A 23,348-nucleotide genomic window follows, 5' to 3' on the forward strand; every position below is an offset into this window, starting at 1 on the left:
TTCCCCCAATCTTTTCTCCCTCTTCCTCCCCCTTTTATGTTTTTTCAGCGAGTTGTGAATTATGCTCAACTTTTGAAGCTCAGACTTCACCACTGACAAACAGACATCGCTCATCTCCTAAAATTTAACACCCCACTAGAGAAAAGATTACAGACTCTGAGTCTCTCTCATGTTTACCTCCACAGCCTTTAAAGCAAAAGTGTCCGCTGCCCTATTTTTAGTTAGAAGAGTCTTAAAATCTTATCTCTGCATGTTGCCATGGTGCTAATAAGATCATTAACTACATTTAAAACCTCAGTTATAAAGAGACTTTCATATTTATTTTCTACATGTGGCAAAGTGGATGAAATTTGTCGCTTCTTGAATCACTACTGAATGCTGCATAGCACATAAGACTTCAGTTGTTTTGACTTGAAGCAATTAAGTTCTCAGTTAGTTTGATGTGCCCTACACTTTTAAAACCTTATTTTTCATAAAAACATTACTTAACAATAAGCATTTTTATGCTGTAGTTTAAATTTATACTTTCCCTGCCAATATTTCCCCTGACCCCACCACATAGTTTTATATTTTGCATAAATTATTTTGTCAATTTTTCAAGTTAGAGCAAGTTATAGTTTCAAGTTATATAGCTATAATGATGGCTATAAATTCATAAACACATTTGATGGAAAACTGTGTTATACAGTTACTTGTTAATCATTTTCAAACCATTTTTACTTCTTGGACTCATTATGTCACTTGCAATTTCTACAAAATCTCATCTGTTAGCCAGCTAAATTACTTTAATTACTTTTCATCATATTTTACAACAGCAAATGTTTAGGTTTTGAAAGTCAGTGATGTTATCAACAAATGTAAGACGTAGTGACAACACAGCATTTTTTTCTTTTTTTTGCTGTGCATATTGGCTCTTGTGAGCCTGCAGCAATGGCTGTACGCAGAAATTCAAGGTAATAAAACACTCGGCCTCTCAACTGTTGTCATTGTTATTTGGGCCCCCTTCACATGTGGAAACCATTATATCCTGTCTGCTGGACAAAAAAAAAAAAAAAACAGGGCTGCCGCGAGTTGGAGATCTGCGAGAGAATCCGCTCTGTGACCTGGTCTCTCAACGGGCCCCCTCAGTGTTTGCACAAAGAGGTTTTGTTATTGTAGGACCCCAGGCTCTGTCGGCCCCTCCACCGACACTCAGTCTCTCTCTCTGTGGAACACAAGTTTAACCCAAAGCAGATCAAGAACACAGGCGTAAGGGTGTGTTATCTCTGTAGGTGATTTATCTACACGTTGTAAGTTGAGTGAAGCTCGATGTATATCACCGTTTTGACTGTATATTGATGCTGGATGTGTTAAGAGTAAAGAGTTTGTGTTATATTAACACCACACTTTTTTTCCCTCAAGACATCATCCCAGACAGTCATCAGACTTACTCAGGCTGAACTGCACATGGTCCAAGACCTTGAAACTGTATCAGTGCAATGTTTTGTCTGTGCTAGTAATGCGTAACTGTGGAAACCAAAGTCATTTTTGCTCCAGCCTTGCAGAGTGTCATTACTTCATTTCTGATGGTTAGATAAGTTTGAGATGTTTTAGTATTAAAAAACCATTAAAACAACTTATGCTCCATTAACCTGATAACTATGTGAGATTATAAATGTAGTCCACCCTTATATGCTTGCATGTGGAACTCATTTTACACTCGTTTTCTTCTCGTCCACCCAACCCCCTCACAAACACACACACTTCAGTATATTCACTGCTAATGTGAAACATGTCAGCTTCAGTATCTGCTAAAACCCTCTTTTCAAAGCAAGATTACAGACTGAAAAATGTATGCAAAAAACCTATATATTACATTTTTGAAATAATATTGTGCCTTTAAGCTAGACTTGCTTTTTGGTCATTTGTTGTATGAACTATTACTACATGCATACACCTACATGCATATAGTGTGACAGAAAACACTGTGAAGGCATAGACCTTAATCAGGGTAGACCCCATATTTAATTTTGCGTGAATGAAAGTGAATCTCTGAGGGATAGACTGCTGTGCAATATGTTGGACTGTTGGGTGGTATTCCTGCTGATTGGTCAGCTGATGCAAAAGTGACAAATATGGCTTTGCAAAAATTCCAGCAAACAAAAAATATATTTTTATGGTATTTTTTTAAAATTCTTTTTTATTAGGAGATTGTATTTATGACCCTGTGAAATCTGTTTAACTTTTTTCAAAATCCTCTTTTTTTTTTCTTCTCCTCTGTTTTCAATTTTCATTTCAATGGAATTATTTTGAAAGTTAGATGAAATTTTAATTATCAAAAATCTTGCAGTTTAATAGTCACAGACACTATTCCAAATTGCTATTTGATTAAGCCCTAAACCTATAATAAAAAAAAAATGTCAATGCCAATGACAACAATGCCGGTTTGGCTGAAATTATATCGTTCCTTTTATTGAAAATCTACATAACTACATAAATACATAGCAACTACATAAATATTAGTATACATATTGAATATCTTTTGAAGCATGTAATCTTATTAAGAATGCTCAAACCTTGATGTTACTGAATGATATACTTTAACCATGGGATTTACAGGATCATGTCCAACAAACTACAATAATACCACGGTACTTGTTCGTTAGTGATGAGTAACGTCTGAAATTCTATACAGGTTTCATTTATTCATTTGTCATTCAATGTCACTGGTTGTTCACTTCAGATTTGAAAAAGGCTGAAGAAATGGCCATGTGGAAACAAGGGAGTATGGAGGGTGGGAAAACAACCAAACAACTACCAAACCAACTACCAAACAACAACCAAAAACCACAGACCTACAACACACTCATTATACAGACAAATGAACATTAAAATAGAGCAGAGAAAAAAACAAAAAAACAGCAGAGTTAGGGACACTTTGATGTGTTTTAAAAAATATGACCCTATGACAACAAATCCACAAAAATCTTTTAATTCGAGACTACTAACAACTATCAGGAACAAATCAATTACGTTTTAAGAAATTATTCTTAAAAAAACAAATCAGTATTATAACTTTTCAGAGCTATTAGATACGAAAAATGAGGAAGGACATTTAAAAGGTCTGATGATATTTTAATTACATTTACAAGCACTACAATCTGAAGAAATGACACATCAGTTTAACACAGAAAGAATAAAGGCATAGTTACTTTATTGTCCAATCTTCTTGGGATTTTCGGTCTACATCATTGTCTTCTGTGTATCAGAATAATTCCTTGTGTCATCGCGTTCATGATCAGACGTACCGCTGTATCAGTGTCCTTATTAGCACATACATATTTCATTTGATGAAGACATGATGAAAAATGGTGCTGATTCATGTTTGGAGCACTAGAGTAGGCCTATATAAAATATGTCCGTAATAACTTGAAACATATGTTCTCCGGTCTGCAAATGAACTGTGATCCGCGTTGCGAGTGTTAAACTCATTGCAGCGTTCCGTGCAGAAACCGTGCTCAGTGTTACTACAAATTTTGTTACAGTCATATTTTCCATGTGTTGATAGTCAATCTCCAGCTCTGACCACATCGTGTGGAAAATGCAAACACTTTTGTGTACTGAGGAATCATACAATTATGTGTCTGAAGGACAACAGGTTGAGGTTGAGGTGAACGAACAGCGCTGAAACAGTTTTACGTGACATTTGAATTCTCCGCTGTAATGCAATCTCACGCATAATACAGCACAGTGATTGGATTAAAAATAGTATATTCTCATGAATAATGCGAGAAAAGCTCAGAAACTGATGACGTAGACACGTACTCTCCAGCCACGGCAACCAATCATTACCTTGAATTAATGCATACATTACATTTCGTGACGTTGGTTCAACTTTGCCTTTTAAACCGGAAGAACAAAATGGAAAAAGGAAAAAGAAAATCCACTTTCGCCTTACTAATAAATATAATGAGTGCTGTTGTCGTTTTCATTGATGTGCAACCTGTATATCTGTTAACAATGTGTTTTAGGGATTCATGACCCTTCAATGTTATGTTCAGATTGCTTTAGATTCATGCCAGCCTCTATAATAAGCATTTCTGCATATTCTGGCGCAAATGCAGAATGCTGCCTTGTCTCTGGCTCGTCCTTAGAAACTGGAAGCGAGTGAGAGGTAGAGAGAAATCACATCAGAGGGCAGGGATGGATGCCTCATTCTAGAGCAGAAGCCTTTGTAGTGCAATGAGCACATTGCTTCTGAGAGTTTGAGTGGGGGGTGGGGGGAGATAGGGGTGAGGGGGGTACCTGGGGCAGGAAATCGCAATAGCATCCCAGACTGGCTTCTGTTGTCTGGCCTTTCATCTTCTCTGTTTGTACCCAGTTTCCCCTGTCGCTGCCACAGCAACTAGATGTTGTCAGCTGCAGTGAGGAAATATGGGATTTAAAATCAGATTGTCAGTTACTCATAAAAAACACATTTATTTGAAAGCAGTTTTCAGTACATCCAGCATAAATAGAAACTGTCAAGGTGAATAATTGAAAATGCAATTACACGTGAGAAAAAATGAAGTTCGTAGTTTATTTGGACATTTGAGCATACAAATAAATCACTTTTTCGGATATATTACGGTATAAAACATTGGAATTGGTTTGGTTTACCTGTTAAAAACACTTAAGCTTTACTATGTTTGTTCGTCATATGAGGTAAAACTAGCAACCCAACAGCAAAACATGAAATGACATTTAATCTTAGTGTCTAGCTGCTTTTTATTGTGAAACTTGCATGCATGAATTTGCATTTAGGAATTGTTTTTGAAAGCAGCAATAGATATCTAAAAGTGATCGTTCACCCAAAAATGAATTTTTTTATAATTTACTCACCCTCACTTTATTCCAAACCATATACTACTTTCCTTTTTTTGTGGAAAACAAAAGAAAGTATTTTGAAATGTCCATTTTTTGTCCATATAATGAAAGTCAATGGGGTCCAATTTAGTTTTTTTGTTGATTTGTTTTGTTTTTATTTTGAAACTAACTTTCATAGACAAAAAAAGTTGAAATATTCTTCAAAATATCATCTTTCGTGTTCCACAGGTTTGGAGTCATCAGTAAAATGACGTGTTTGAAGGCGGTCAAGGTGGGCATTATGCAAATGTATTTTCTAGTGACACAGAACTGTCACTCAGTGGGATTCACTCAGTGACTCGTTAAGGCGGTTCAGGTTCGATTCTTTCTTTTGGGAGACAATAAGTTTATTTATCGTGCACTTTCGCAGTTTTCATTCACAAACAGCTATATTATACTATATATATTCGAAAAAACATAATAGGAGCATTTTGCTTTTCCCCTGAAATAACTTTTCTTATGAAATGGCATTGCTTGGATAGTGTTAGCCAATAGCCAAAATATTTTTGCAAACTCTTTCATTGTGACTCTATTATGTTATGTAAAACTCACTTTTCATCATCCAATGAGTTGAAGATGAAATCCTGGTCTATATTTTTGTCATTCATTATCTCGTTTACGGAAATAAAATGGACTGCTGCAAATGGCAATTCACGTTGACTTATGGTAAATAGAGCAAAAACATGGAAGCTAAACACATAGCTGCTCTTTAACCTACATCTTTACTGAAGTTGTGGAAGTGTTAAGGGAGGGTCAGTCCAATGATATAGACCTTGTAGACCTAAAGAGAGGATTAGGGCACCTTTTCTGCTCATTGCGTTGTGTGAGCACACCCTTTCACTCCCTTGTACAATCCCAAATTAATGAGGATTAGCTGGATGGGCTCTGGCCTTTGAAGATGACTGAATTGCTAATAGGTTTATCCCCCTCCATCGCACCATTTTAATGGAAATGCTGCCGAGCATCAAGTCCGCGGCTCCAGTGTTATTCCGCTCCCACGCCGCGTCAGCTGTTTCCCCAACCAATGTCTGGAAACTTTACGGAAGAGCGCGTGCAGTTAAAATCCAATAAGCTCATCTGTGCCCATTAGCTTTGCACAACTACTACGAGGTATGCTGAGAATGATGGAGCACTTTTCTGTTTGCGTACTGAAATATGGAAGTGACTTATGGGTTTTGCATTCTTTAGGTGGAGGCAGTAATTCTTAAGTGGCTGCTATTAGGGCAGAGGGAGATGGCAATCTTGATATAATAAACCACCCTGCGGAGGGCTTGGTTTTAGTCAATCTCTCTTGCCGTGCCTCTGTTAAAGGGAGTGCCGGAGCCTTGACAAGCCTGGATCAAAGACAGCATGAGGTTCAGTCATTCCAGACATCTATTCAACTGCAGTCAAGATTAACCCCTGGGGTTGACAAGATTAATAACCGCCCTGGACACCAAATTCTGAGCCAAAGCAGCTGCACATAGGCCTCTTTGTCCCCACTCAGTTGAACGCCAGTATGTTATTGCTTACAATCCTATAGCTTGTCATTCATTTTAATGTCAACTTGTCTGTAAGGATTAGATGGTGTATAGTCCAAACTTGGAGAGGGCTTGAAGAGTCCTGTTGATTTGCAAAGTTCAAGCACTGTTTATTGCTGATGGCATAGCTTCTTTCTGTTGTTGCAGGGCTACAGACCGAGACTAAAGTGGTCGCAGATGTGACGCAATGAACAATTCCAACAATAATTTAAGTGGCAACACTTTACAATAAGGTTTAATCTGTTAACATTAGTTAACTACCTTAGTTAACATCAACTAAGAATGAAAAATATGTCTAAAGCACTTATTAATCTTAGTTCATGTTAATTGAAACATGTACTACATTGTAATGTTGTATCTGTTAATATTATTTAATGGACAAAAAATGAACAGTTGTATTTTTTTTATTTACTAGCATTATCAAGGATTAATAAGATTAATAAATACCGTAACAAATGTATTACTCATTGTTAGTTTTTGCATTAACTACTGTTATTAAACGGCTCTGTGGAATACTTGATTCTGATTGGTCAATCGCGCCATCCAGCCGTATGTTATGTACGGGATAATGTACATCCAGCCGGTTGTTATCTCAGAATAAACCCCCGACAGGGTGATGAGGACCCCGACTTCAGTAACCCGGATGAGCCCGTGTTATCTGTTTTCAGCGGTTGTTATCTGGGATTAACTTCTGTCAACCATTTATATTCTGCTCATCATTGATGACATTTCAGAAAAGTTTGCTTGCATCCATATCATCAATTTGTCAGAATTCATCTCCTTAAATCAGTAGTTCTGAAGCGGGCGGCTCAAAATGACTTAAAATGATTTTTAATACAATTCAAGCCAAAACAACAAAAGTATTTCTTAATTTAATTCACCCCATTAAAAAAGAACCAGGATTCCCAGAGTCTTGGAAAAACTTGACAAATGATGTAGCCTAATTTTAAAATGGATTGCTGGACCTTAAAAAAGTCTTGTAAATGAATAAAATCTCTATGGGCAATTTATTTATGAATATATGTTTTGTATTAGGTAGAGCTTGAGAGTAAAAATTCTATATTTTTTTAAATCCTTATCAAGAAAACCACAAACAAGAAGTCATTGGGCCTTCACTGTTGTTGGGGACAATAGGGGCCTTGAACACAATTAGGTTTGGAATGTTTTGAATTTGCTTGTGAGGTAGCGATTTGAGTCTATATTGACTCTTTCATTAAACCGCAAATTAAATTTATTCAGGTATGTCAGATTCCAAATTAACCGGGAGCCGTTACTGTGATGTATACTTCCTTTTATGAGACTTATATTAGTGTGTTTATTGACTGCTTGTGCATATGACTGTGTAATTTAAGATACATATTCAAAATAAAGCTGTAATATACTCATTTACAAAATATAGTCATTGTTTGGTTTGGTTGAATTGACTGCAAGGGATCTTTGTTTAGGTGAAATATTGAAACCATAATAATAGCCGTGTGTTTTCTTTTTCATATCAGTTTTCTTACCTCAAAGACCTTCCTCTCAAGAGCTTCACGTTTGTTGAGAGGGTTCTCAAGTTACAAGCTGCGAAATTCCTCTTTGGCCTGGGCAAAGCTGTGAAAGCCATCGGGGCGGTTTGAAAAACAAACCCACCACACCGGGGAAAGACCTGTGCTGGTGCCCGGCGTGCTATTTGTGTTTGTGCCTGTGTTTATTTTACAAGAAGGGTCTGAAATGACAAGTTTCTTCTTTCACTTAGTTTTCCACAGCTTCTGTGTCTGGAGCTTTATTCACAAAGGTGGGGCTCATCCATACATCACCCAAAGTTTGTTTTGCTTTTTATAAACATGCGCTGGTGATGAAATTCCAGGCTTTAGGTGAGTGCGGACATGTGCCGTTTCATCATCTTTAATGTGGGTGACCACCCTGACCTCAGACTACTCAGACACATCACACAGTGACTAAAAGAGTTTCTTCTCCTCTTAAGTGTTAAAGATCATCAGTCCTCCAGATGACAAGTGATTTTTGGATCGAGTGGGAATCAATCACGTTGTTATGACACATTCCGCAGCGATATTCCGTGTAAGGATTGCCATGGTAATGAGGCGCGCAAAGAGCAAACATCGTCATTGTGAGGAAATTTTGAGCTTGTAGGCTATTTTTGATGGTTTACAATGGTATTTAATCTTCCATGTCTCATTTAGCTGAATTACACAAGGCTTACACAAAACATCTGCGGTCCTATTTAAGCAAATGTTTGCTGCAGCTTTTGTGCAGGCTGTAATGTAATTGTTGGCTAAAGATATTTATCTAATGTTTGTGCCCACGATGAGCATCTTGGCAAAACATTCAATGCAACTGTACATTTAGGTAAAAGGTACTAACTTAAACTTGAAACGCTTAGAGAAATCCACCATTAACTTGCGAGTTCTGTGAATATTCTCTCTTTCTCTAGGAATTCTGCCACCAAAGGAATGACTTGGTGTGTAATCTCAGTTCTGAAAGAAAGACATAATTGGTATAATTTACATAAATGATTTAAATGAGCATAATGTGTGGGAGTTGACCCGGGTTTTTTTTTTTTTTTTGTCCTGCAACCCCCTATGCATTATCTGGTCCCCTTACCGAATCAGTGAATTGTTTTAAATGATTCATTCAAATAAACTGATTCATTAGAACGAAACATACCTTTGAAGAGAGTGTTTAAATTCAGCTCACTCTGCTGTAAAGTTGTGTTTGCCGCACACTGCAAAACAGTGTTTTTTTTGTGATGCGTGTTGGGAAAAAAGTACTGAAAACTTTTTGTAAAATATTTTGAAAATGGCTGAGCTACTGTCACAATGCTGAAAAATTCTCTATTTTGAGTTAGTTAGTTACTCCCTAACACTGATATGCATTACTTGGATAAAAATAGACTTTGGGTACAATTTTGGGTGCCATTTTCTCCCTTGTGTTGTAGTCTATGTGTTCCTGACTTATTTGTCACCTTTCAGCAACTGTTCTCTCTTCTTATCTACACAGAGAATCTTCAACTCCTTTGTGTACACGGAGAAAACTTCAAATGGTGAAACAGAGGTGCAGCAGGTGAGTTAAACAACATCCCTTGATACTGAGTGTGTGTGTGTGTGTGTGTATATGTGTGTGTGTGTGTGGTCTAGAGGGGCAAAGGACACCCATTAAAATTCTACTGTTGCTGTCTGGCTGTCTTTGAAGCCATCTTTGTGCTTTCGACTGCTGCAACACTAATTCCAACCTCTATTGACTGCACCGTGTCCCTCCCTAACAAGCTCTTGGCGAAATGAGATGGTTGCTCATCCTTTAGCCCTTCCTAACATCAATGCATTTGGCCCATGATCAAAACTCTCCGATTAGAAACAATTTTTAAACTCTGCTGCAAAATGAAACGGTTTCAATTACAAAAATGTCTCTGTCAATTTGGATAATATGGAACAGAAAAGAAAACATGACGGCTATGCATTTATAATATGTTACTGTTGCCAAAAATATAACATCCCAGAAACATAATAATCACTGCAATAATGATCCAATCATAAACCCTTAAGCAAAGAGTGCCTTTTTTTGGACCGGGCAGTGTATAATAATGAACAAAATTAGATGTATAAAAATGGTACCTTAATTTGTTTGATATTGGTTTATTATTTACAAAAGTTGGCTTGTTTTAAGATTTTTAAATTTGAATAATTGTGCGAGCTACCTTCGACCTTTGGATGTCCTTCAGAGATAATACCAGGGCTTCACTTGAATAAAGAACTAGAAACCTCACAAATAATGTATAGTTAAAATTTTTCCCAAAACCCTGTTGGATCTGCTCAATATATTTTATTTCTCAAAATGAAGGCATTTTTTGTTATGTAAGGGATAATGTATAGTTATCGTTACATTATCTATTAATGTATAGATAATGTATGACGCGAAAGCGGAGGGGTCTTGAATCAGCCTGAAGGGGTTGTTATTCGCTATAACCACCGCCTCTCTATACATTATCCCGCTTATTACATGGCTACCTACAAAATAAATAAATAATTTGACAGGAATTATTGATTTAAAAAGGAGTTTATTGATTTAAAAACGAATGTATTGCTTCCGCCAAAGAAAATAGTCCGTTCCGCGTCCATAGCAACGCACTGTTTTTCATGGCAACGGTCTGTTATACTTCGCAGCGGTCTGTTATCAAGAAATAACAGACCGCATTCTACATTAGAATTCAACCAAGCCATGTAATAAGCATTCATAAACTCTGCTGCTTATGTTTACATGCCCCTTGCAGAACCTGCAATGATAATTTTTAAAAAGACAAAATAAAAACATAATTTACATAATTTATCCTGTTCAAAAATTTACATATCTTTGGTTTCATATGCTTGGATTTTGTATGTTGCCTCCTTGAGCATCAATGACTTCTTAATTGTCAATTTATCTTGCGGAATACACCTATATATGTTATGTAATGTTGATTTATCAAACTATAAGCACTATTTTTATGATCTCTTTTACTTCTTTCTTTCTTTTTTAAATTTAATTATGTTTAAAATGTATAATTTGGTGACATGTATGCACATTTATAAGCACAAGCGTGTGTGCAGCACATGTATCATAATAACCTAAAAAAAAGTAAGAATAATTTAGGCCACAATAACTTTTCAATCTAAAACTATGGGAATGCATTACTTTCCTCAGTCAGTTTTAAGACAGTAGGCCTGTCATGCGCTAGTGTGATTTATTCTTGCCATGGGCTTCTCCCTCATGCCTACTCCAGCTTCTGTTTTTGCTGTAAGGCATAAAGAGCTTTCAATGTTAATACACTCTATTCTGACCAGCCTCAAAACAAATCAGCATGAGTGGCAGCAACTGCGCGCATACCCTCCGAATGTGTTTCTCAGCGACACACACACGCCCTGAGCATGAACGGACAGGTTGTTACTCTTCACTTGGGTTTCCGTGCCAAGAGAATCCCTTTTGTGTGAATTATTCCTGTATGCTGTCTCTCTTTCTCTCACCTGCAGCTATTTACCGGCTGCTGGTGAGAGATTAAGCCGATCGCTGGCAGGTTTTTCTAGTGACACCTCGACAGCTAATTGCCAAACAGGGTTTTTGGGGGTAGACGCTGATAAACCGTTCTGCCTGCTGAGGCAATCGAGACCTGAAAGTGTTTGATTATGAAGTGAGTCAGGCTTTGTCATGCTATAATGCTGTTTTCTTGTTCCTCATTAATTGGCACTGGGTGTACTCCTATAAAAAGAGAAGGAGATGCAGACAAAGAATTATATTGATAACTCACTTATCAGCTTTTCAGACTTTGTTAGGTGTTGCCGACTAAGACTAGGCTGAGTAGTTTCAGAAGTGTTATATTTAAGAGGAACATGTGAAAGTTCTGTAGTTTTGTGTGAGGTACAGTGCTACTCTACTAATATAGTTTTCAGCCAAAATGGGGGTCAACCTTGAACAAATTGCAACAGAAGCAAACTCAACTGATTTTGTATCCTCAATATGTCCTGAGTAAGGAAAAAAAAGCCCTGAAGAATCCCATTAGGGGAAAGTTTCGAAAAAGACCCATATATAGCCTATACATACGCCTATTTATTTTTTTTCTTACGTGAATAGGGTATAAATTTTAACCTTTAGATATCACCATGAAAATTACTGTGTTGTTGAAATGGTTTGTTAACATGGACAAACGGTGCATAATCTAATTACGTATGTGCTAATTTGCATAAATACCACAACAGGTCTAAACATTGGGTATAGCTAGGTGAAAATGTCTTGTTGACACATAACGGTAAAATACTTTATGTTAAGGTCTGAATGGAACCCATTTAGGCTACCCATGAGCATTAATACATAGAGGCAGGAAGAAGTACTTTAGAAAGCAGCCTTTATTAATTTTTAAGAGATTGGGTTTGGGACTGGGTCCGTGGGACTGTTTCTGGGGGATGAGTCTGAGGGAAGAACAGGAGACAATGATAAGGAGAATGCAGAAGACAAAAGGTAGTTAAAATAAAAATTTAATCCCCAGAAACAGTCCTACGGACCCAGCCCCAAACCCCATTTCTGCAATAATAATTAATAAAGGCTGGTTTCTAAAGTACTTCTTCCTGCCTCTATGTATTCATGCTCATGGGTAGCCTAAGGTTCCATTCAGACCTTAACATAAAGTATTTTACTGTTATGTGTCAACAAGATTCAACAAGACATTTTCACCTGTCAATATCCAATGTTTAGATCTGTTGTGGTATTTATGCAAATTAGCACTTACGTAATTAGATTATGCACCGTTTGTCCATGTTAACAAACAATTTCAAAAAACTTGTAATACATTTTTTGTTTGTCTTGATGTAAGTAATCAACTCAGTAATTTTCATGGTGATATCTACAGGTTAAAATTTTAACTTTATTCACGTGAGAAAAAGAATAAATAGGCGTATGAATAGGCTATATTTGGGTCTTTTTCGAAACTTTCCCCTAATGGGATTCTTCTGGGCTTTTTTTTCCTTACTCAAGACATACTGAGGATACAAAATCAGTTGAGTTTGCTTCTGCTGCAATTTGTTCAACCTTTTTTCATAAAATGACTGGACTAATACTCCAATGAGAGTTAGGTGACATGTAGTTGCAAAGTTACTTATAGTTAGTAGAATGTCTAAAGTGGACCATCGAAATAAGTTGTAACCCACACTCGAATGTAACATTTTCATAGTATGATTGTTTTTTTTAAATATTAATATTTTGTGGTATGGTGATGCAGCCTAAATGCAGCCTATTTTTGGCTCTAAAAGCTGCATTGCGTTAAATTGACCTAGTTTCAGTTTCTGTTTATTAGAGCTCTTCAGTTTGCTGTTCAGAATTAGTATTTTCAGGACTTGTGAATAATGAAGAATAATTGTTGTCTATTGTTCTATTTTGTTCTGGAACACAAATAAAACAGTCATTCTTCAAACTTTTCAACCGTTGTGTGCTTACAATGGTTATCCACTTCAAGCGATATTTAACCACAGACCTTATTTTTCCCATAAATTTTATTAAAACCCATTAGAAATTGCTCAGGAAACCCAAAGTGAGTTAGCCTTTCGTGTTAGCCATGACATATCATGTTTGAGCAGCTCAGATTGACACTAATTTTTGAAAAAATTATTTGATATCAAGTCGTGGTTTCTTTTGTTCTGCTTTGAATTGTGTTTTGCTCTGTTTATTTTTTTATTTGAGATTCTAGTTTTAGTTTTATGATGCATTGTAAAGGTGATAAAATAACACCTTTAGATCTGTAACTACAAATCTCATTATTCTGGGTTCCTCTATAAAATGTGACTTTCATTAGTTGCTCGTTTGGCAATGCTGTCAACATCTGCCAGTCTTTTGCACACACACACACACACACACACACACACACACACACACACACACACACACACACACACACACACACACACACACACACACACACACACACACACACACACACACACACACACACACACACACACACACACACACACACACACACACACACACACACACACACACACACACACACACACACACACACAGTAATGAAGGCCTGGCACTGCCGTTCTTGCAAGTTGAAAAGGAACCCCAGAGGAAAACGGCACCAATTAGGATCATGTCCATGTCTTGTAGAAACACAAAGACAAAGCACGCCTGTCTTCTCTTAACGTCACCATTTTAATGAGATCGCACACAGACCTCGTCAAATATCCCAGACTAATTTTCACACAGCTTGTTTGTGAAAGATATTTTTTGAATTAGGTGGTTTTGCTCGATTATGGCAAAAATCATAATTACGATTATTTTGGTCAATATTGAAATCACTATTTAGCACGTTTATTGGTGGCCAATATGATCAAAATCTTTTTTCATGATATGAGTATTTTTAGATATCAGTAAAATTTCACAAATATTGAGAGGCTACTTCAGCAAAAACTAATACTAACTAATGTAGCTACAGAAGACAAGTAAACAGTTTGAAATACAATAAGATCAAAGAGACGATTTGCAAACAAAATGGACAAATAAATTAGCCTGACGTCGTCATACTCATATTCTAGTCAGAATGTGAGTCTGATACTGCTCCATTGGGCTGTGATTATGGGGCGTGTTTCAACCGAACCAGGAAAGAAAATGCCTCTGCACTCAATTGGATAGAACTACAACCAATCAGAGCAACGGAGTAAGTGACGTATGTTTTTCATTCATGTTTCCGATGCCTTGATCGCGGTCGATTTCATCTATAACAGGCGGAATCTACACATGATGTTTCATAAACAAAGTTCGGGAGGAGCATGTTCAAATAATCAAGTACTTTGGGTTTGGGCCGAATACCGAGCCCGGAGCCTCTTCTTGGACAATACGCCAAATATGCATTTATTCTATCTGACTTATTTGTAAGTGTGAACTCATGAAATCTCAATTCTCCAGAGGCAGTCATCTTTGAGGGTGAGTCATTAATGACAAAATTTTCATTTTTGGGTGAACTATCCCTTTAATGCTCTTTTATCAAGCACGTCCCGCAGTTTAGCAAACAGTTGACTGCATTTAACAACAGTCACTTATTCAGCTGATTTGGATGTTTGGATGGCTTAGTGAGGAAGGAAAGTGCACCGCAGCTGCACAATAATCGTTTTACCCCCATTATCTTGTTTTCATAATCGTTGGAATCGAAAATCAATTACTATTAACGCAAAGCCTTTGTCATTTCTTCGATATTAACTGTAGCTTGTATGTGTCATTTTTTTATTTTAAAAACAAATGTAGCCGATCTTTTACCAGTGTCTCCAGGAATGTGAGCGCAATAACTTTAAATTATCTTCTAGCTCATTCGACACTTGAAAGCTTTATTAGATTCTCTGAAATTAGATGTACTGCTGTTCTGGATAATGGTGTTATTTTCTGACCTGTCTAGAACTGGAACGTTTCCCTTGGATCATGAACTTGAAAGAACAACATTCAAGTTTAGCAGTAATGGCTGAAACAGGCGTCTGATTGGAAGTTCGCGGCCAATGGGTCATGGTACATTACTTCAATCCAGGACTTGGAGGAGGAAATTGATCTTTCTTTTTTTTGCCTTAAAATTAGACTCTTATGAAAACTGTTGTTAATGCAAGAATTGTGTTGTGTGTGTGTGTGTGTGTGTGTGTGTGTGTGTGTGTGTGTGTGTGTGTGTGTGTGTGTGTGTGGATTTTTTGGTTTACTAAAACATCTGGTGAGAAGAAAGCAGATTATGTGTCACTAATTTATGTCCTGTGTGGGGGAAACTCTTTGGTGAGCTGTTGCTCTACTTAATAACTTTCTCCAGGGAACTCCAGTATGCATTGGGTAAACCAGAATTCACAGAAACATGGTTAATCAGCCGTAACTCCTTCACACAAGTGGAGTATAGACTTAAAGCTAAAACAACATCAGTTTTCTGAAACCCCTTCTAGTTTATGAACTTAGATTTCCAAAATGCACCGAACCATTTTCCCAATGCCTGTGGCACTGCAGCAGCTGACAATGCATGTCTAATGGTGATCGATTACTAGTCCCAAGGTTAGTTCAAGCTCTCTTTGATGTAGAGTGCAGGCCTAGATTTTTAAAGTGAATTAATCTCTGCTTATTTCACAGGGCTAATGGAAAGAGACTTCTCGAACAAGAAGTGTGTGTATCAAAGTGATATTTGATCATTTATGCTGCATTTATACAAAATGACAGTTTTACAATCCAGCAGTTAACTAAATTAAAATTCTCAAACATTTTAGTCTAGACTTCTGTTTATTTTATTTTATTAAAAAAAGGTATAATAATGTAAATAACATTTGTATGCCTGTTTTCTTTTTCTGCCAAGAAGTGAGAACAGCATATCATGACATTTTTCGAAACAAAAATCTTCGGGTGGCAAAAATTCGAATCCCTAAATAGAAATATCAAGGGAGCACCTGGAGATGCTGCTTGGTACTCACATTTAACGCGGGACACTTATCCTACAAACTGTCGTCATCACTTTCCTCCTGATTGTTCTCCTCACTATCTTCTTTTCTCTCGAACATGATAGATGATGATGATGATGATTTTATTTTATTAACATTAATGACACAGACAACAGCAGGAATATTAGGCTGCTGTCACTTAAGACCAAATGCACAGACCGAATATACTGACACACATCTGGTTTCTTTCTCCACTGACATAACTGAGAGAATACTTGCAGAGACAGGTATTTTGTCATCATTCACGATTTTCGCCTCTTCTTCCACATTTATAATTGTTTGAATGTGTAAATTGGAAAGACAAAAGACGTCCGAATGATAAACTTTCATTCTATGGTGGTTAAATTTAGCAGTTAATCCGCGAATCACATGCGTGCCGAGCCGTGGGGCCTGGTCCGTACGGATCACGGATCAACTGTGATCCGTTGCACCCCTAATAATCAATGAACACACTTATCATCATGATTGCTATCTTACCAGAAATGGAGAAAAATCCCACTCCAGTAAATGCGAGCCCCTGTTAATTTGTCTGTTTGTATTGTTTTCAGCTAGCGAAAAAGATCCGTGAGAAGTTTAACCGGTACCTGGATGTGGTGAACAGGAACAAGCAGGTGGTTGAAGCGTCTTACACGGCCCACCTCACGTCCCCTCTCACAGCCATCCAGGACTGCTGCACCATCCCTCCCTCCATGATGGAGTGAGTACTTGTTAATTACACCTTTAATTTCACTAATCTAACTTTTTTTCTCCACAGCACTTCCAATGACAGGACATTTTAAACAATTTGCGCACCTTTAAGTGAGCGTGTTGAATCTGTGTGAATGTGTTGCGTCATTGTAGTCTGTATGTGTAACGGGTGTGACTAAGCTCATGTGTGGGTGAGGAATGCATTTTAAATGGCACGAATATTGTTTAAATCAGTGAAAGGCAATGATGAGTTAGCCGAGTTGTCAGACTGCACTTTTTAACCTAATCGCTCTTTCCCAGTGCAGTTTGTAGGGTTGTTGCTGTCTTTTGTCTGCTTTGTGTTTGTGTCCCTCCCTTCTGTCTGTTTGACTGACTCTGTCTCACTCACACATCCAGTCTCATAGGTTTGGCTCTACTCTCCTGAATTTTCGTCTTCTCTGCAAGCCTTTATCTCTGTTTGAAGGATTCTTCTCAGTCATCCAGTGACCTTCTCAGCTGTCTCTTTCATTTTATCTCGTTAAATATTTTTTTCCTGTCTGCATTTCCTCACTATCATCTGACATTTTAAAGGTTCTGCTGGTTATTATGAGTAAATTAAGTTATTTTCCTGTTTCTTCCCCCCCCTCACACTCTGTGTTCAGTATTCCTCAGCTCTGTCAGAGAGAGAGAGAGGGAGAAAGGCCACGTTTCCACATGCTTTGGTAGAAATTGAATTAGATAATAGACTAGATTATAAAAGAGCTCCGGCAGCCATGAAAAATGTGGAGGTATGTAAAAAAAAGAAAGTAAATTGTGATTAGCCGGGTTTCCATTACAGATTTACGCAAAACTTTTTGCGATATTTTCTAAATGTTTCTAAAAAACGATTGCGAAATGACAGTGTTTAACCGACGCTATGTGACCAAAATTTATTTTTTTCTCTCACAACAAGTCATTTAAAAAAATCATGGCAACGGATATTAGTTGGGTTGAGTATGTCCGCGCATGACATACCGCGCCATCCTAAAGAATGATTTTGTGACTTTTACGTACGCCAGGTGACCGGTAAATGCGAAAAAAACTGTTTCCATTGTTGTTTTGTGAAATATTCCTTTTTCGAATTGCGTGAAAAACAATCAGGTTTTTCCAATCATATGTGAGTGTAAAAACGTTTTTGCAATAAATGGGAGTTTTTGCTAAATTAACTTGTTTCCATTGGGCGTATTTTCAATTCACAATTTTAATTTGCGCAATTTGAAGGGTAATGAAAATGCAGCTATTTTCAGACCTGGTAAATTAGTGGATACTAACAAAATAGAAATTAGGCCAGTAAGATTTACTTTTTTTATTTAATTTTATTGAGCAAGGATGCATTAAATTGAGCGAAAGTCACAGTAAAGGCATTTATAGTGTTGCAAAATATGTCTTTTTCAAATAAGTTCTTTTTTTTTTTTACTTTCGATTTTCAACATTGATAATAAGAAAATGTATTTTTAAAATGTAATAAATTATAAAAAATAATAGTTCACAGTATTACTGTTTTTTTTATGTATTTTAATGTTAAATGCAGTCTTGCTGAGCAATAAAGTTTCAAAAACATAAAAATATATATATTGTGTATACATATACATCAGCTAGAATTTGCAAAAATCCTTTACTCTATTCCTCAAAAATAAGTTTGTTTTGTCAAAATGTGCAGTTCTCAAAAGAGAATTTGGAAAATGTCTCTGCCCCCGAGGCACAGAAACATCTTTTACGATGTGTTGTAGGGAAGAAAAATTATAGTAGGCATTTAGATGAGCAATGTGTTTTTCATTCAAGACTACAAATAGAAGTTTACTTCAGGTTTTCCACTATGTCATCCAGTGTCCAGTATCAAAGTCAAAGCAGTGTAAATATCACCTGAGGCTTGATTTAAAAAGCATAAAAGAGCTGGCTAGGACCTGCTTTATCCTGCAAGACAACACTTGGATGTATTTATGAATGACACATCATTGGGCTTACACCTTCACACACCTGCCCAATCTGCTCTTCAATCTATATCTAAACCGCCTCTTCAAGTTTTCTTAACAATGGAACGTATTGTACACCACCTTGATCAGATTATCATGTTGCTTCCTGTTTGTGGGTTCTTGAAAACCCTTCGGTAAACAATATGATGTACATTTTTTAAAACTGTAGAACTGAAGAGTACTTTTTAAAGATATGTTTAAAATGGTGTACACTTACATGATAAGAATCCAGTCATATCAGTGATCTCTAAAAAAAAAAAAAAAAAAAAGTCATTTTATTTTGGATAAGGGTGGTCTGCCCTCATGGTGGCCACCACATTGAGATCATGTGACCTGCCGTGCACAAGTCAAAGTCTCTTTAAGGCACTTCAGTTCTCGATCGCCATCTTGGTAATGCGATTTCAATGCAGATAGGAGACATACTAGCACAGCTTCTGTGTACTTGTTTGGGGAAAGACTGACATCACCAAAAATCTTTTGTGTGTTAAGATTTTATTTCAGTAATATATTTTTAAAGCAATCTGAGGACGTTGGTTGCATAAAGTTGCTTCTTTTGCTTAAATCACAGTACAAATTTGTGTTTTTAGGCCAAGATCACTATAGTATTGGACAGTGAAAGAAAAACAAATTTCTAAATTCAAGATGACATCACACTTTTGCCCTCACAAAGGGTCACAAACAAAATGCCTGTGCTATGATTAATGTAAAAATAGATTGAATAGATTTCATGTTCAGACAAGGTTCATAGAGATTTAAAGCTTCCATATGACATCTGCTCTGACATTGTGTCCTCTATCAGACCTTGAAGCCCAGTCATGGCTGAAAGATCAAATGTTTCACACCATATCGATGTCACATCCCCATCATATATCCCAGTGGTGTCTGTTCTCCCATGAGCGCTGACCTCTGGCACAGGAGAATGCTTTAATCAACACTCACCCCCACTGCCTCCTGCTACACTTAACAAGCGATGAAATAGCTCCTTACTCGGGATGCATGTGATGCACTCTCTCTCTCTCTCTCTCTCTCTCTCTCTCTCTCTGCTTAGGGGGATTTAAGTGTCGGTGGAGTGTTAAGCTACATTTATGCATTGCCCAAAGGATGGACTTCAAAATTAATGATGTTGAAGTGCCTGTGTGCATGTGGAGTCTGCAGTCTCCACACGCAGAATTGATAAGGCTAAAGTCGTTATCACTAAAGGCACTTCCAAATTTTTTTCCGACATGTACCATGGTTATACCATGATATTCTTTGAAGTACTTTGGAGAACCATCTAAATATCTTGGTGCACTTTATCATGCATCGTTCGGTCATGTTGATCATTTTCAGCCTTTTGAGCATATAATTCAATATATATATATATATATATATATATATATATATATATATATATATATATATATATATATATATAGGTCACTTTTCAATTTAATGCATCCTTCATTAAGTATTTTTGTAAAACATGTATATATGTATATATATGTATATGTGTGTGTAATAATATTTCACAATATTACTGTTTTACTGTAATTTTTATTAAATAAATGTAGATTTTTGAACGGTAGTATATAAATGATGTTTACTAATTTCTAATATATATATCATCATCATTATTGTCAACACACACACACACACACACACACACACACACACACACACACACACACACACACACACACACACACACACACACACACACACACATAAAATACATGAAACATTTGTGATGTTTCTTAAATTTTTACAGGCTTTAAAATCCTTCACATTTTCTTCTATGTGGTGGGAGAAAAACATTTCAGAAAAGTTCAGAATTCAGACATGTGTAAGTGCATAAATTGGATCGCATTCGTTCTTTAATTTTCTCACTTGGATCTTTGTTTTTCCGATGCTTACATTTCTTTTTTTGGGGGGATTCAACCTCCAGAAACAAACTCTCATTCACTTGATCTCCTTTTCCTCCCTCTTTCACTCTTTTTCTCATTCCCTGTTCACTGTTAATCCGTTCTGTATCTCCCAATCCTTTTGGAGCCAGACCGTTTGGACAGGCTCTGAGCCTGAGCTAATAAAGACAGCTTTACTGTGAGAGAGAGAGAGAGAGAGAGAGAGAGAGAGAGAGAGAGAGAGAGAGAGAGAGAGAGAGAGAGAGAGAGAGAGAGAGAGAGAGAGAGAGAGAGAGAGAGAGAGAGAGAGAGAGAGAGAGAGAGAGAGAGAGAGAGAGAGAGAGAGAGAGAGAGAGAGAGAGAGAGAGAGAGAGGGAGAGGGAGAGGGAGAGAGAGAGAGAGAGAGAGAGAGAGAGAGAGAGAGAGAGAGGGATGCAGGGATGCAGAAATGGAGCAAGAAGAGGGGCTTAAGTCACCATAAAGGGGTCTTAAACGCTGCTCTGCCGGACTGCATGCTTTCTTGAGTCCATGCAGGGTGAAATAGGGAAACCTTTTTACCCATAATCCCCCTTGAGCCTCCCTCTCAACTCACGGAGACTGCTGCGCTAATGAAGCCCTTCTCTGATAGACGGGGTGAGTGTGTATGTGTGTGTGTGTGTGACAGACAGAACTGATACCGCAGTGGTACGTGCATCTTATCTCCGCCGCGTGGCGAGACGTCACCTATCAGCCAGCACTCTGTTAGCCGTGGAATAGAATCACAGGGACTTGTTCTTGTCACTCTCAAACATGAAGTGCCACTAAATGAGGAGGAGTTCATCTTAGTACATAATGACGGCTCTTCACTTAGTGCGGCTATTAAGAGGCTAAAAGCATTCACTGCGCGTAAACTGTATTCATATAAAGATATTAATGACTGTGTATTGACATGGATTAAACCTTAGAATTACTGTTTATATTCCTGATCCTACATTTAATTGTTATCTTTCTGACAGTATGCATTATAGATTACCCATTTTACTATTAGCACAAAATACTATTTTGGGTGTTTAAGAATAAAGGGTTTATCTTTCTTCAATTTAATAGATCAATATATAACCCATTTAATATACCTGCATGCTTGGGCCGATTAGCAGAAGTGTTCAACCCCCATTGTGTCAGTCATAAAATGTAATGACGGCTTTCTCAAAGAAAAATAATTTTTTTCTTTTTTTCTTTTTCTTTTTTTACATGTTGAAAACAGCATCATATTATTATAATTTATTTATTTTTTGTGATTTCATTCTGATTTGAACTAGATGATGTAAAATAATTCTTTTGTATACTATGTTGTATATTTTGGCTGGTAATACACTTCATGAATTTTTTTTTAATTAAAATTTAAATGCATATTCTGAATGTAACTTATCAACAAAATCATTTATTTGAATTGTCCATTTTTAAATGGTTGAGATCATTGGCAGTTGGCTTTAATTTTAGGATAATTTATAATGTGATTTGAAATTGTATACTTAGAGATTGAAATATGCAATTAGAAGTGAACAGCAGATGTGGTTTAAATTCGTGGTTATTTTGGGTAAGATGCTGTTTTTCCCAGCATGCAAAACTGAACACTACCCAAGGGCTTGTTTTTCCCATTTATTCCTATTTTCTTTCTGAATGTTTTTGCAGGGACCCTAATTTGCATGTTGAACCGAAATCAAAGATTGCGGAGGAATAAGTCTCGAGCGTTTATTCAATATATATTTTCTCTCCTCCTTTCTCGCTCTCGCTCTCTTTATTCCCCACCCTTCCGTCTTTTTTCTGATGTAAAATTCAAAGCAGCTTGCAAATGTATTTTTTATCTAGCACATTTGCTTTGCTACCACATGTAAAGTGTGTTGAAGGAGAATTCTAATGACTAAGGCCTGATGGGAATTAAATATCTGAAGTTCAAAGCGCTTTGCACATCACAGCAGCTGTCAATCAAACAGCAGCTTCGCTCCAGCTCTGTGAGACGACGATAATAGGGGGAGAGAAATGAACTTGACAGTGAGAAAGAAACTAGTTTAGTAATGGATGATGGACAAGAACATATGTAGTTCATGTGGCAAGGACGAATAGGGTGAATGTAGATGAGAGCAGTGCATTGTGGGTATTGTGTGAAGAATAGAAAGATGTGTGCAGTATCTGCCATCAGAACACAGTCGGTTGGGAGATGATGAGAACATGATGGCTAGAGCCGCTGCAGAGATAGTGTGTGTGTGTGTGTGTGTGTGTGGTAGTGTGTTTAGAGGCAAAAGGGAGATGAAAGAGTGTGTGGCAGTGCTAGATCTCTGGAGACACTGCTTAGATTAGTGCAGGCAGAGACCTGAAACGGCAGCATAATGGGACGGCTACGAAATGTCATTCTTTTGCGGCACATTCTGA

General features: G+C 37.1%; 1 protein-coding gene across 1 annotated transcript in view; it reads left to right on the plus strand.

The window, feature by feature from the left end:
* The window catches only part of cachd1 (cache domain containing 1), a 74,189-nt gene that overhangs the window by 19,257 nt on the left and 31,584 nt on the right, over positions 1–23,348 (plus strand). The window contains exons 2-3 of the mRNA XM_081380614.1: positions 9,405–9,467; positions 16,930–17,078. Coding sequence (XP_081236740.1) covers positions 9,405–9,467; positions 16,930–17,078 — 212 coding nt within the window. The remainder of the gene's footprint in view (positions 1–9,404; positions 9,468–16,929; positions 17,079–23,348) is intronic.

Source organism: Scardinius erythrophthalmus (genome assembly GCF_964197995.2).
Source record: "Scardinius erythrophthalmus genome assembly, chromosome: 12".
NCBI lineage: Eukaryota > Metazoa > Chordata > Actinopteri > Cypriniformes > Leuciscidae > Scardinius > Scardinius erythrophthalmus.